The sequence below is a fragment of the Stegodyphus dumicola genome, chromosome 1 (genome assembly GCF_044657685.1).
Source record: "Stegodyphus dumicola isolate Sdum_Otavi_A_Nest chromosome 1, ASM4465768v1".
Classification (NCBI taxonomy): domain Eukaryota; kingdom Metazoa; phylum Arthropoda; class Arachnida; order Araneae; family Eresidae; genus Stegodyphus; species Stegodyphus dumicola.
In genome coordinates, this window is record NC_140768.1 from 118,760,971 (window position 1) to 118,775,137 (window position 14,167).

At 35.2% G+C, this 14,167-nt stretch overlaps 1 protein-coding gene across 2 annotated transcripts in view; it reads left to right on the top strand.

The window, feature by feature from the left end:
• Positions 1–14,167, top strand: part of LOC118187770 (synaptic vesicle 2-related protein-like) — a 119,130-nt gene that overhangs the window by 69,290 nt on the left and 35,673 nt on the right. For both annotated transcript variants that reach the window (XM_085819746.1, XM_085819745.1), the window contains exon 9: positions 8,624–8,697. In XM_085819746.1, coding sequence (XP_085675872.1) covers positions 8,624–8,697 — 74 coding nt within the window. The remainder of the gene's footprint in view (positions 1–8,623; positions 8,698–14,167) is intronic.

Sequence of the window (14,167 nt, forward strand, 5' to 3'; positions counted from 1 at the left end):
TAGATAATCCCTATTGATAGACCGTATTAGGCTTCAAAAGATCCCTTTTGGTGACAGTTAAAATCCGAAGTTTAAAGACTATTATTATTAATCCTGCAATTTTAAGTGAAGCAGCTGAAGACTAATGAGATTCTGAATTGGAAAAAAAAAAAAAAAAAAAATGCTGAATTAATTTGAGGAAAAATTATGTCTGCTCAAGGTATTCAGAGAAATCACTATAAGATGATAACCGCGACATACCCTATTTAAAGCGTTTTTGAAACTTTTGAATAAAAATTAAAAACCGGAACAAAATTATGATCACGGTGACATTAATATTGAATAATTCCTTGTTGAAAGAGAAATATTTCAAGAGTTTTATCTACGCTTTTGCTAGGGAAACCGATCTCAGGACTTATGTTTCTCTTGATCTGCTTTGGAAACATGAATGATACTGAATAGGAACAGGGAGCTTACTCAAGCTATGTTCAAGAAGGTGTGAAGTAGACAACACAAGCAGGAAGGGTATACGAAACCCTTTATTACTTTGAATTAGTATACAAATGCCTAGCACTAAGCCTGGCCTTTATTTAGAAAAGATACGTATGTAGTACGCCGAGCTGCTGAAACGACGATACATCTGCAAATATCAAGAGGGCTAAACCTCTGGCCTTAAAGGCAACCAGCAACCGAGTGAAAACTCATAAAACTACAGTGGCAAGCGGCTTGCTTCCTAAAACTCCTTCTCTCTCTCGCTTGGCAAAAAGCCACAACTTAAGTACTTGGGCGTTAGCAAGACAATTTGCATAAACAAGTTAAAGCATTTAATTCTGGCCGGAAGTAGAAAATAAGAAGTGATAGTGCAGTTTTAAAATAAAATAAACGTTAGTAAAACTTTGGTTCCTTACATACTTCCCGCCAGAGTTAATTAGTTTCAAACTGAGGTCTGAAACGACCTTGTTGAAAACTTTTAGCTCTAGATTCTAAATCTAACGTGAAGCGAATCTTTTACAAACATTCCTCACTGGAAACTATCTAATCTAAAAATTAAAAAGTCGTTTTTACATGATCGATTCCTTGGATAATTACTTTTCATCTGTACTGCATCTATAAACAGGAGTTTTTCCTATTTGAATCTGGTTCCTTCCAGAGATCTGGAAGAAAAACTAGTTTAATGAAATGTTAAACAATCAAATGGCAAATAACATGAATACTTATATTTTTCTTTTAAAACTATTTTTATTTCATTCATGCCATTATTTAATTATCTCCCCGTGCTCTCTGACATGTGTTGTAAAGAGAAACATCAAACACATGCATGTCTATGTACAAGTGTTCAACACTACCACCTGAAATCAAAACACTAACGTGTTAAAATTCAACATAACAAGACCTCAGAATACACCTTATATTCATCTCTGAACCCTGAGGTATTATTCTCAAAAGTGGCTAACTCTGAAGTGTAGCGTCAGAGAGCCTAACTACATTCATTCAACCTTTAGCACATATTCACATTACTTTTCTCTTTTTACAGTCATACCAATAGGTTAAAATTTTGGCATTACTATAACATTTTCACTTTTAACATATCACAGTACTTCTTACTTTTAAGATAACATAACACTTCACATTGTACATAAGGACATATTAGCATGCCGTTAATTTTACGCATTTTAAAACATACATTAGTAGTACAATGTTTGTTAACTTCTATTTCTTCCAAGTAAGTGTTAATTCTTTAACATTTAAATACTACATTTCAAAAGTCCTTCAAACTAAAACTTCTTTTCTTGACAGAATCTTTTAAATAAAATTTTATACAATAATTTTACAATTTTCTTAACGTACCTTTCTCAAAGATTACCAATGCTTTTACAATATTCAAGCATTTACACATTCCTATTATACAATAATTTTAGTTTTACTCGCGAGTAATTGAAAACCATAGTAACAAAATAGGTAAAACTCATTTCTCTCCTTTTTGGCGATAAAGGTAGGACTCACATGAGGTAAAACTTCTTAAATTCTGCCACTTGCAGTAAGAACGAAAAATTAACTTAAAATTTCAAAGTAACATAAAGTTTTACTTATCTTTATGATATTCCGACATCCGTTTTGCCGCCCAGTCCTGGAAAGTGGCGAAGACTACAGTCTGGTTTATCCTTCGTCTTGTGCGGGTTCGCCCTTCAGTTCCTTCCTCAGTGAGCTTTCTTTTTTTTCCTGTTTGATGACCCTTGAAGAACTTCTTTTTAACATCTGATTGTACTCCCGGACGTTTGATGGCAGCTGTTCTTGGCGGAATCGGGACAACCCTCTCCCGTTGTTGCCTGGATCTAGTTGCTGACTGTTCAAACGTTTGTTGCTTCCTTGCATCTGCAGCTGATTTTCCCGCGTCAATTCGTCCACATTTGCTGCGTAGACTCCTATCCGACGGGTACATCTTTCGTTTTGGAGCCGTGTTATTGTTGCTGCCATTTCTCCTGGCTCTCTTTGCGTTAGTAGAACGTTTCCCTTCTTCATTCTGGAGGTGGTCGTGCCCTCTCTTTTCTGGTCGGTGGAACGGCTTCTTTTTCTTGTTACCTTCAGTTTTCCAACGGGAAAACTTTCTTTTCATATGCACCTGTCTACTCATGGCTTGGCCTTGTGATTGTCGTTGTGCCACCTCTGGAGATTGTGCCTGCAGTGCCGGATCCTGGAAAAGATCTTTAAATATTTGCATTTTATTACAATTATAGAATGGTTTGATCTGGTCAATGTTTGAGGTGAAGGTTTCACCATTCTTGGCTTTTAACACCACTACAGCCTGAGTTACTTTCTCTATTACATACGGTCCTTCAAATCGTGAATAGAACTTTGCAATTTTATCTTCTGGTGCTGAAGAAAGTGAATGCTTAATTTTTAACACTTCATCCCCTACTTTATAAGTTACTCCCCGTCGTTTCATGTCACAGTACAGCTGCAGTTTTCTTTGTGCTACTTCAGTGTTCTTCTTTGCTTCTTTAATTAATTTTTCTATATTGCCCATTTGAAATTCAGGGGCTCTTTGTTGAACATAAAATAATCTATCTAACGGCATTATAATCTTTCTGCCTAAAAATAACTCAGCAGGAGTTTTGCCCTTCGTGTCATGTTTGGCGGTCCTAAGGGCGAAAGCTAGTTCATTGACATAGTTATCCCAGCTTTTATGAAATTTTTTAACATAACTACAAATAATTTTCACTATATTTCTATTGATCCGTTCCGCTATATTTGATTGCGGCCGACACGGGACCATTTTTAAATGACGTATGCCCAGTTTTTGGCACATGTCTTCAAATATATTACTTACAAATTGAGGACCATTAACCGATATAACTTTTAGGGGCGCCCCATATTTTAAAATATATTTATTTAAAATAGAATCAATAACTAATTTCGCGGAGGCTCGTTTTAAAGGAACAATTTCGGTCCACTTACTAAAATGGTCAACCATAACAAGGAAATACCGACTTTTATTTAACTGACTTTTCGTGAAAGGGCCCAATAAATCGATGCCAATTATTTCATTTGGAAAATCTGATTTAATGCTATTTAGAAACCCGTCCGGACGGAAATTAACATAATTAACTGCTTGACATGTTGGACGGAAATTAACATAATTAACTGGACATACTCCCTTGTTAACTTTTGCAGCTCAGGAAAATAAACTGCTTCGCGTACGCGTTGGATGGTTTTTCGAATACCACCATGAGATGCCAAAGACGAATCGTGCAACTCCTGCAGTATATTAATCTATAACTGGGATAACAGGTCGAAATTCGTAGTTTTTGTATAAAATAATAGACCATCTATTAGTTCGTAATGCGCCGCCCTATTTCTTATTGCCACAATATCTTGGTGGCTAAAATTTTCAGGATCTTTCAAATAATCATAAATATTTTTAAATTCCGGATCCTTACCCAGTTCGGTTATTACAGTTTCTCGAGAATGTATCGTATATGCTGTGAGCATTGCCACCTTTACAGTATTACCTTCTTCATCTATTTTTATTCTGGGTAGGGCCTCTGCTACGATATTTTCCTTTCCGGGGGTGTGTTTGATTACCAAATTATACTCCTGTAACTTGAGTGCCCATCATATTAACCTTGGGGATAAGTTTTTCCCTGAGAATAATCTAGTTACCGTCGCATGATCAGAATACACTGTTTACTGGCGCACTTCCAAAAGAGACTCGGAACTTTTGCACTGCTAAAAGAACTGCAAGTGCCTCTCTCTCAGTCGCGGAATAATGTCTTTGAGTTTCATTTAAAGTTCTACTAAAAATTGCCACGGGCTGCTGATTTTGGGAAAGTACTGCTCCTACCGCATAATACGAAGCATCCGCTGAAATTTCTAAATTCTCATCATTTTCAGGAAATTTCAAAACAGGGGCTTGCGTTAATGCTTGCTTTAATTTTTCGAAAGCACTATTGGCTTCGGCCGTCCACGAGAATCTTGCCTTTTTCCTTTTTGATTTTAACAATGGTTCAGCAATAGCTGCAAAGTATTTTATAAAGGACCTATAATATTAACAAAGTCCTAGAAAAGAAGACAGCTTCTTCGCCGTATTTGGCGGCGAGTACTTTTGAATGGCGATTATTTTTGATTCGTTCGTCTCGATTCCTTTCTGAAATATTTTATATCCCAGTGGCTGCAAATTTACACTTTTCAACATTAACTTTTAGACCGGCCTCATTTAATAATGAAAACAACTCTCTCAAATCTTTTATATGTTGATCCAAATTATCACTAGTAATAATGATGTCGTCTAAATATATAAATGTGTTCTTTCCAAGAACAGGCCTTAGCACAATGTCCATACATCGCTGAAATGTTGCCGGTGCCCCTGAAAGGCCAAACGACATACGCAAGAATGCATAAGTGCCAGACTTGGTTATAAAAGCACTCTTAGGCACATCTTCCGGTTTTATACCTATTTGAAAATAACCCGTCGTTAGGTCTAACGTAGTCATGTATTTCGTAGAAGTTATGTTCCTTAAAATTTCTTCAATAATAGGTAACGGATATACCGGATATTTAGTAATGGTGTTTAATTTACGATAGTCAATTGCAAAACGCCAACGTTTTGGATGTGTTATTGGATAATCGTTATTTTTCTTACATAACACAACCAGGCTGGCATAACTACTTGAGATCGGCGTTATGAATTTTTTACTTAACATATCTCGAATGTGCTACTCTATAATTTTTTCTTTAGTCTTATCGTACCGATACGGCTTGTCGCGACCTGGCAGTGAATCTCCTGTGTCGATTTCGTGGTTCGTCACTTGAGTAAATTCGGGAATATCACTAAATAAAGAAGCAAATTCACTTACCACTTGGCGAATTTTTAGTTGCTCTCCCGTAGGCAGGTGCTTGAGATTTAACTTGGGTGGTCCTTTTTTTTCTTCGAGCACTGGTTTCATGGTCAGCTTAAGGAACGCTTGGTTAAAATATAGCGCTGCTTCTGCCTCTGAAAGAAAATCTATCCCTAAAATTACATGTGCTTGTAGATTTTTTACGATAAAAAACATAATTTTTACCTGCTCGTCCTTAATACGGATATGGAGTGGTATTTTACCTATGCATTTGCATCGTTTCCCCTGAGCAGCTAACACTGTCGTATTATCCTAATTATATATTCTATATTTACGGAAGTATTTCCTAAAAAAATCTTCTGCCACACAGGAACACTACGGGCCATATCCAAGAGTGCGGTGGCTGGAATATTGTTCACCAAAATTTCAATCTTTGGAAGAATCAAAGTTTTCACAATAACTGTATTTAGCATAAAGGAAGAGGGATTTTCTTGGCCTTCGGATTTCCCCACCCTCCCGTCATCAGAAATCCGTTTTAGTTTAAATCTTCTTTCTTCTTTTCCATGCCTTTCTTCTTTTCCATGCCTTTCTTCTTTTTCCGCTGGCCTTCAAACTTTTTTCCTGGCTTATTATTGAACTGTCGACGTTCTCCGCTTGTTTTTGGATACTCGGGTTTCTTTGACCACTGATTCGACTTTCTTCCGTCGCCGTGCTCTTGCCTTTGCTGTGGTCTTGGCGCACCAAATTGGCTTCGTTGCTCGTACTGGCGTCTTCTTTCAATGTCCGCCGTTCTTCTACTTTCAAACTGGATTGCGAGCTCAAATAACTTTTCCAATGTCGTCGGATTCCTTAATTCAATAAAGTGTTGTACTTGGGGAAGTAACCTAGGCAAAATTACTTGGATTATTTCACGATCCGGTCGGCTTCCATACAAGAGTTTAAAGACGTGAATTTTTCTTAAAATAAAGCTTGAAAGATTTTCGATTCGTTGCTGGTATGTGCTGAAGAGTTCCGCTTCCAATTTGGCACGATATCTTACGACAGGGAAGGCTTTTACTAAGGCAGTCTTGAAATTTTCATAAGTATACGTTGGACTTCCCGCTTGACCCAAGAGGTTTCTTCCTATACATTTGAACCAATTAAGAGCTTGGCCCCTCAAAGCGCTGGTAGCTAAGGTGACTTTTTGGAACTCATGGACTGGATGTAGCATGAAGTGGTCATCCAATTTTTCCAAAAACTGGTCACCGGTGAGTTTCCGTCAAAGCTTGTTGCTGGTTTCATCGATGCACGCATGGTCAGGACGATGTAACGAAATCCTTCCAGGGTGACAGCTGGCATTTCTGGATTTTGAGCCGCTGCTGCAGGCACCACAGGTTCTTCTTGAAACTCAGCCATGGTTATTCTTCTTCTTCAGGAGCCACTGTCAGGACTTGTGTTTCTCATTTGCTTTGGAAACATGAATGATACTGAATAGGAACAGGGAGCTTACTCAAGCTATGTTCAAGAAGGTGTGAAGTAGACAACACAAGCAGGAAGGGTATACGAAACCTTTTATTTTCAATATTTTACAGGATCTTCCGAACTTCGGAATACAGAGACCAACCACTTGTGGTCCGAATTTAAGGATATAAAAAGTACTAACTAAAACTCTAACTAAAAAAAGCTAATTTTGAATTAGCATACAAATGCCTAGCACTAAGCGTGGCCTTTATTTAAAAAAGGTACGTATGTAGTACGCCGAGCTGCTGAAACGACGATACGTCTGCAAATATCAAGAGGGCTAAACCTCTGGCCTTAAATCTATGCCAGGGGTGGCCAAAGGGCGGCTCGCGAGCCTGATACGGCTCTCGCAGGCAATTTGTGCGGCTCATGCACATAAAATATATGTATGAAATATGATAAACGAAAACTATTCAATGTCCAATAGGAAGAAATTAACTAGTTTAGATTCTTTTTTCAAAGTTATCAGGGATTTCTTTATATTTAAAACCTCCTCCACTACTTCTATAATGATGTAAATATGAACTTGTGGCTTTTAGAAAATCTAGATGCGGCTCTCGAACATTCCTGAATTCAAACGTGCGGCTCTTACTGACATAAAATTTGGCCAACCCTGATCTATGCGATCGATGCTAATCATGTAGAGACTATGGATCAGTGTCATTGATGGTTCTGCGAACAAAATAATAATAATAATAGTTTTAACCGTAATAGTAATAGTAGTAGTAGATGTTTTTGCTGTTGCTGTGATCTTCAACGACAGAATTTTATTTTCAGTGAGGACTTAATTCATACGATTAGTTTTTAATGCTAAAAATGGTTTTAGAACTCTTTGAATAGAAAAAAAAATCTGATGTTTTTAGTTGGATGATCGTTTTAATGATTTTTTTTCTTTTAGGAAGCCACATCAGTATATCATATTTCTTCGTATGTTTTACATGTCTTTTTTATCTAATTTTATGGTCCAAATATCGAGAGGGGAAAATTAATGCGTGCTATTTAATTTCCGAAGAACGCGGTTAGAGTAAGAACAAGACAAACAAAAAGTGATCATGGATAAAGTAACTAGCAGAATATTATTTCTTTCAAAGAAATCTACATTCCATTAAGAATACAAAGTAATTTTAATATTACAATACCCATCTGTAACGTCGACTCAATGATCTTGTAATGCCTCAAAGGCATCTCACATGAATAAGTCTTGACCGCAGTTTGCAAGACGGAGATCATTATGAGGATGCACCCATAATACATACACCAAAATATGTGTATACCTTTTGGAACCATACTGCCTGGAATAACCATACGGTTGACATAAAAATAAAGAAAGCATTAGCAATTTTGTAGTCATAGATAGTAATGTCTATTTATCACGCCTTCAAAGGCTTGCGATGGACTTTGCAGAGGTTCGACATTTGCAACAAGTACTTAATTGATATACGTTGGCGGGCCGCCAGTTTGAAACGACTGCTTGCATAGGATCGACATTGTCGATACCGTAGTAAAATCCAAATCAATTTTATCAAGATGCCTTTGTGAGCCTATTGAAGACCTGGCGATACTGTACGGAGTCGACCCTTTGCCGCATTGAGTTCTTAATGGGTATTTATACTTCAGAGGAAGTTATGTGCCAAATGTAATGTTATAACTTTGCTTTATACGGTTATTTCTTCTTCGGTGTATAGAGCAAAATAATATAGGAAAATAAAAATTTCTAATTGTTTTAAAATCTTTATAACTTTTTCAAAGGAGATTTAATTGCTACCATTGCAGTTGATTTAATTGCTTTATTTATTTCTTGAACATAGGCTAGCTGCAGCCGTGACTGTGACTGGCTTGGATATACTGACTCCGTTTATTGCTCAAGGAAGACTGAAGAGTGGTAAGCAAAACACCTTCAGCTAATTTTCTTTTCTTTCTGTTAAATTTCTCTAATGAGGTTTTCATTAACTTCTGGAACTGGAACATTGTAAATCTTGAACTTTATAATTCACTAGGTTTTCCTACGATGTTCTTACATACTTTGTGTTTTGTATATTAGTATACGTAGTTTCTATTACATAGAGTACTGTCGCGAGCTAAAGGAATATTGATGCTTCTTTAGTTCATGAATCCAGATAAGTAAAAGAAATGAATAATTTGTTAGGAAAATAATCTCAGCCAATAACACACACAACTCAATAACAGCTGGAAATAACTCAAGGACAACACGAATATTTAGCAATTTCTCCTTAGCGCATGAAATAAATCATTAAGTTCCTGAAATTATTCTCAGGGTAAGCCCTAACTCGTAGTTTAACTAATAACGTAAAGCCTCACAATGGATTCACAACTAAGCTTCTGAATACCAGTAACAGACTTTACCAGCTCAGATTCAGGTACTGCCTTTAACGGTGCTTGCCTTTGTTTGACTCATGACAATGTGATGATCCGTGAGGACGGAAAAAGGAGGTGGAGGGGAGTAGTACTAACCGTGCGTTACCATTAGAAGACATGCAGACTCATGCTGCGACTCAGTTCTCCGATTTGTTTTTAGACTCTGGAAATTTCGGCAAGAATCTGTCATAGGGCTTCGAAAATGTGTTTACGCGAATCTTCCAAAAAATCGCCAAAACTTGTGACCGGGGTACTTTAAATACGAAATCGCTTATATTTCTTGTTCTATTTGAGCTATTTTTCCAACTTCAAAGCCTTTGCATTCAGAATTAAAAGATCTACGTAGTGTGCAATGAATAAACGTTAAATTCAAGACATGTGGCCACAAATTATATTAAACGCAAAACAAACCATAAAATTACCATTATAAAACAATAAATAAATAAGTAAAGAAATACAAAATGTTACAACAATAACAGAAAATAAAAAAAATACAATAAAAAATAATTAAATATTTACAACAGTATGTAATTTGGTGTGCAGTATGTTTATATATTTTATTACGTGTACGGTATAGTGTACAATTCATGCATTGCACAGTTTGTGCAGTACACAGTTTGTATATTATGTGTATAAAGAAATATAGTTTGTAAATATGTATATAGTATATTTGTATATTGCATTACGCATATAGTATAGTACACAGTTTGTATAATATATTATGCCTACAGTATGTTTACAAATGTATATTGTGTATACTGCATTACGTATACAGTATGCTTTCTTATATACTGTATCCATAATACAATGTACTAACTTACATTCTTCCATACTTAATTGTTCCATAGTCTGGCGCTAGTACAGAACTAGTAGTTCTATGCTAGCTATAAATTCTCTATCGAATCGAATAATGATTTATATTAAAATGTCCAATCAATGTACCTGTTTCCTGTCCAATGTTTGGTTCTTGTTTTGAGTCCCCAGGGATTTGTCTCAAATAATTTTTTAATGTATTAATATTTCATACTAACTCATTGAGTTAACACGTGCTAATGTTTAATGTTAATTCGTTCATGCTGATATTTCATAGTTCATGTGTGTTTCATGTTAACTCGTCGAGCGCACAGAAAGCGTTCAACTCTTTTGACTAGTCAATGATCTGTCTCAGATTGTTTCTGATTATTCTTATTGTCGAAAACACTACTTTTAAACGTAAACATTGATCAACCGAGTGCCTCCACGTCACACACATTTTTTTCTCTTTGCCTTTTCTTATATAAAATTCAACATTTCCTAAAAATTGGTAAATATAGTGGAAATCACCCATTTGCTTTTAAATGAGAGAGCATTTTTACACATAGTGACATGCTTTTATAATTTGTTACCACAGATGAAAAAGAATATACCGAGTACATTAAAGATACGTTGAATCAAATTCTCACATTTGTATATTCAAAGTATTTATTTTCCACGGTACGGCACTTTACACTACCTGTTTTCGAAATAGGGTAACACTTTCTTTGCACATAGCAGTATATGTAACTTAACATTGTTAGGTAAATAATACAGAGGATGTTAACTCATTTTTAGAATAATTTAGGGGTCGTTTAATTAATATTTAAAATGCAAATAAAATTTTTTAAATGTTCGATCTGATAACCTTTTTTTGCAGACTATAAGTCTGTATCGTGATTTTCATAACAGAAGGGCTTTTCGTTAATATTTCCAGGGGTAATGATTTCCATTCCTTATTCACTGCTTTCCAGAGTCCTTCAATCGTGATGCGTTTCCGCTTAGAGTATTCTCGAGAAACTAAAGTCACAACAGTTCATGGTTGGGGGGGGGAGAGAACTTCGCAGAAATATATTGAAAAATACACACATATATATAGTATATAATACCTGTATTAATCTTCAGTTTTTCGAGGAATGCCGCCGTATTCTTCGAAGCGACTTGTTTTGATGTATGACTTATTCTCTTGTAGTTTCATGCTTTGAAAGTCACCGGGACAAAGAAATGGAATTTTTTTCGGAAGTAAAGCTTTCTTTGATAATACTGTTAGCAATTTACACAATTCATTGCTAGAAGGTGTCAGGATCATTCAAAACTAGTCGTATTAATGTAAACGCGATAGATGAAAATGTAAACACGAGAAAGAATTTTGAGTTAGAATATGAAACGAATATATACTTGTCATTAAATAAAGTATTCGTTCTTGAATTTCGTCCTGATGAATAAGTAAAACTATATATGCAGTGGATACATGTGAGAAAAGTTTAAAGCCAACAGTACATTGAGTCGATTTTTAATATCCCCCCATCGTTTTCACTTTAATATTTCATTGTAAGAGAATCCTGCGGCAATCCTAAGCCCTTTAGGAAACTTTCTTTACATGAACGGAAGTAGGTTTGTATATTTTTTCCTCTTCGTTTTGATAATAAATAAGCCTTTTTACTTCCTTGTACGAAGTAAAAAGGAAGTATTGTAATCGCGAAAAGTTTCAGGCATCATATTTCAACACAAATATCCATTTTCACCGCTATCGAATGCAGTTTAACGATGTTTTTGCGTGACATCTGTACGTAAGGACAGGATAAAGGACTCCTGCCCCCACCGAAAAATTGTAAAACTAATTTAAAATAAATTCTGAAGAGAAATTTTCGTGGCGTCTGCGCGTACGTACGTGTACGTACGAATGTATCTCGTATAACTCAAAAACGAGTGGCCTCAGAACGTTGAAATTTTGTATATAGGACTGCTATGACCTGTAGATGTGCACCTCGTATTTTGGTTGTAATCGGCCGCACCAAAAGTATATAAATATATGTATATATATATATCCACTCTGTTACTCGGCTCAGTGATCTCAGTTTCTTTATTCTTATATGTTTGTAAATTGTGCATTTTTTGCTTAAAAAATGATTGAATTATGTTGTTCTTATCTTCCGGTTAAAGTTTTTATGCCTTTAGTGAATCTGTATGCAATATTTTTAAAATTATCCACAATTTAAAAGTTGTTTAAGTGCCGGTAAGCCTAATGATTTTTGCCATGTCGCCATTGCTTGTTTACATTTGTAACAACAGAATAGTAGATTTGTTGCCAATCTAGAGAAAGTAAGCTTCCCAATAACAAAGATAACGCCTTCTTTTATTATTGCGAATTAAATCATTCTTAATGCATTCTGAAATTTATTCGAGGAAATAAGTGTTTAAGATTTACTTCATAATTTTCAATACAGACATCTTGAGTTTTAATGTATTTTTGCGTTGTCGCGAAGTGAGAACTGAATTAAATGAATGAGAAATACTGAATCGCCTGTGAAAAACTGTTTCTTTTCTTTTCTTTTCTTTTTTTCGTTGTTGTTGTTGCTATTTGCTTAATTTCTTTTATACATTGTTTTAGATTTATTCTAGTATTTGAATAGAATATGTGGCAACGATTAGATAATTCTTAAGATGATATAAATTTCTTATATTCTGAGTTAAAAAAATGAACGAAATGTAACGCTGTTAAGTGAATTTAGGGCCAGAGTGTTGCTATGGTAAACAAATATAGCGAATTTTAAAGAGTGTATTTATTCTATTGTGGTTTATGCGCTATCGACGAAGTAGATTTAATTCAATCCAGTAAGTTCAAATGAAAAGCAAGAAAAAACGTGTATAATTTAATATTCCGCACAAAGAAGTCATGTGGTGCACACATCATATTTTGTTTTGTTTTGTTTGCAGTTATTTAGGTGAACCTATGCTTCATCGAGTGTCACAATGTATTTCCGTTTACCTCCTAAACCGTTTTCTTACAAGGTTGCTTTACGTTGAGCCACATGCCTCGGCGAAAGCTGGTAAACATTGTTTTTCAACTCTTTCAAGCTGTAAATCTTGGTTTATTATTTTATTTAATGCCGTTACAGATTTATTTAAAGAATTTACAACTGATTACAGCGTTCCGAAATTTCTTTCTTTATCGATTATTTTTTTAGAAACATTAGAAACGGTAGGTACCTCTTTCAAGTATCCGTTTGTACACTTCTTCCCAAGTAGAAATAAAGATTGATGATTTTTCCATTTCCGATTAATGACATTGCTTATTTTGCATTTGGAAATTTTAATAACATATATTTTACAACTTTTTTGAATTATGGAATAGAAGTGTTTCGGTTCGGAAAGCACAAAAACATATCCTTTGACCCGCAGCTTGTTTTCATGCAACATTTTGAAAGAAGAGTGAATTTTTAAGTAGCAGAAGATATTTCTCATTTAATATAACAAACTGTTCCCAGAAATGTTTAGTCCAAAATATTTGCCTTTGTTTTTAATTCTTAGTCGAGATCGTTCTAAAATGTGTAAAGACTAGCGGTGATAAACAGAAAGAGCTGAATGAGAGCGCTTAGTGCCACCAAACGGAGAAAATGAAGTCCTCCAGGAAAACCAAGAACTCATTTGCTCATGAAAGCTGAAATTTATATTCATATTTTACGTGATAACATTAACAGTCACAAAAATAGTCAAATACTTTAAGATATGAATAGTGCAAACAGAACATAGAGATAAAAACCAAAATTCTTCTTAACAATTTAGGATATTGCAAATCACAAAATTGCTCACAGAGCAATGTATTAAGCTAAAAAATATAATGGTCTGTAACAGACCAAGGGATTGCATGAATTGAATACAACTCCAGTACAGCCTTTTATTTATATTTTTCATCAAAATAGGAGGAAAGCTCTGAGGATATTGGCTTCCCCTTTAAAAAAAATTTGCTCCACGGACTTGAGTTACAAACTCTGATGTTTAGGAGCCTACTTGTAATTTGAAAAAAGTGTGTAAATCAAAGTTCTTACCTAAAGCGTAACAAAATAACTTATAGGTTCTGCCGTGTGTAGAGGCTTATCTCGATGTTCCCCAGACCTTACTAGACTGGCATCGAGTAATAGCTTTAATCTGAAGCAAATGAAGTAAATTATAAGGAAATTAAA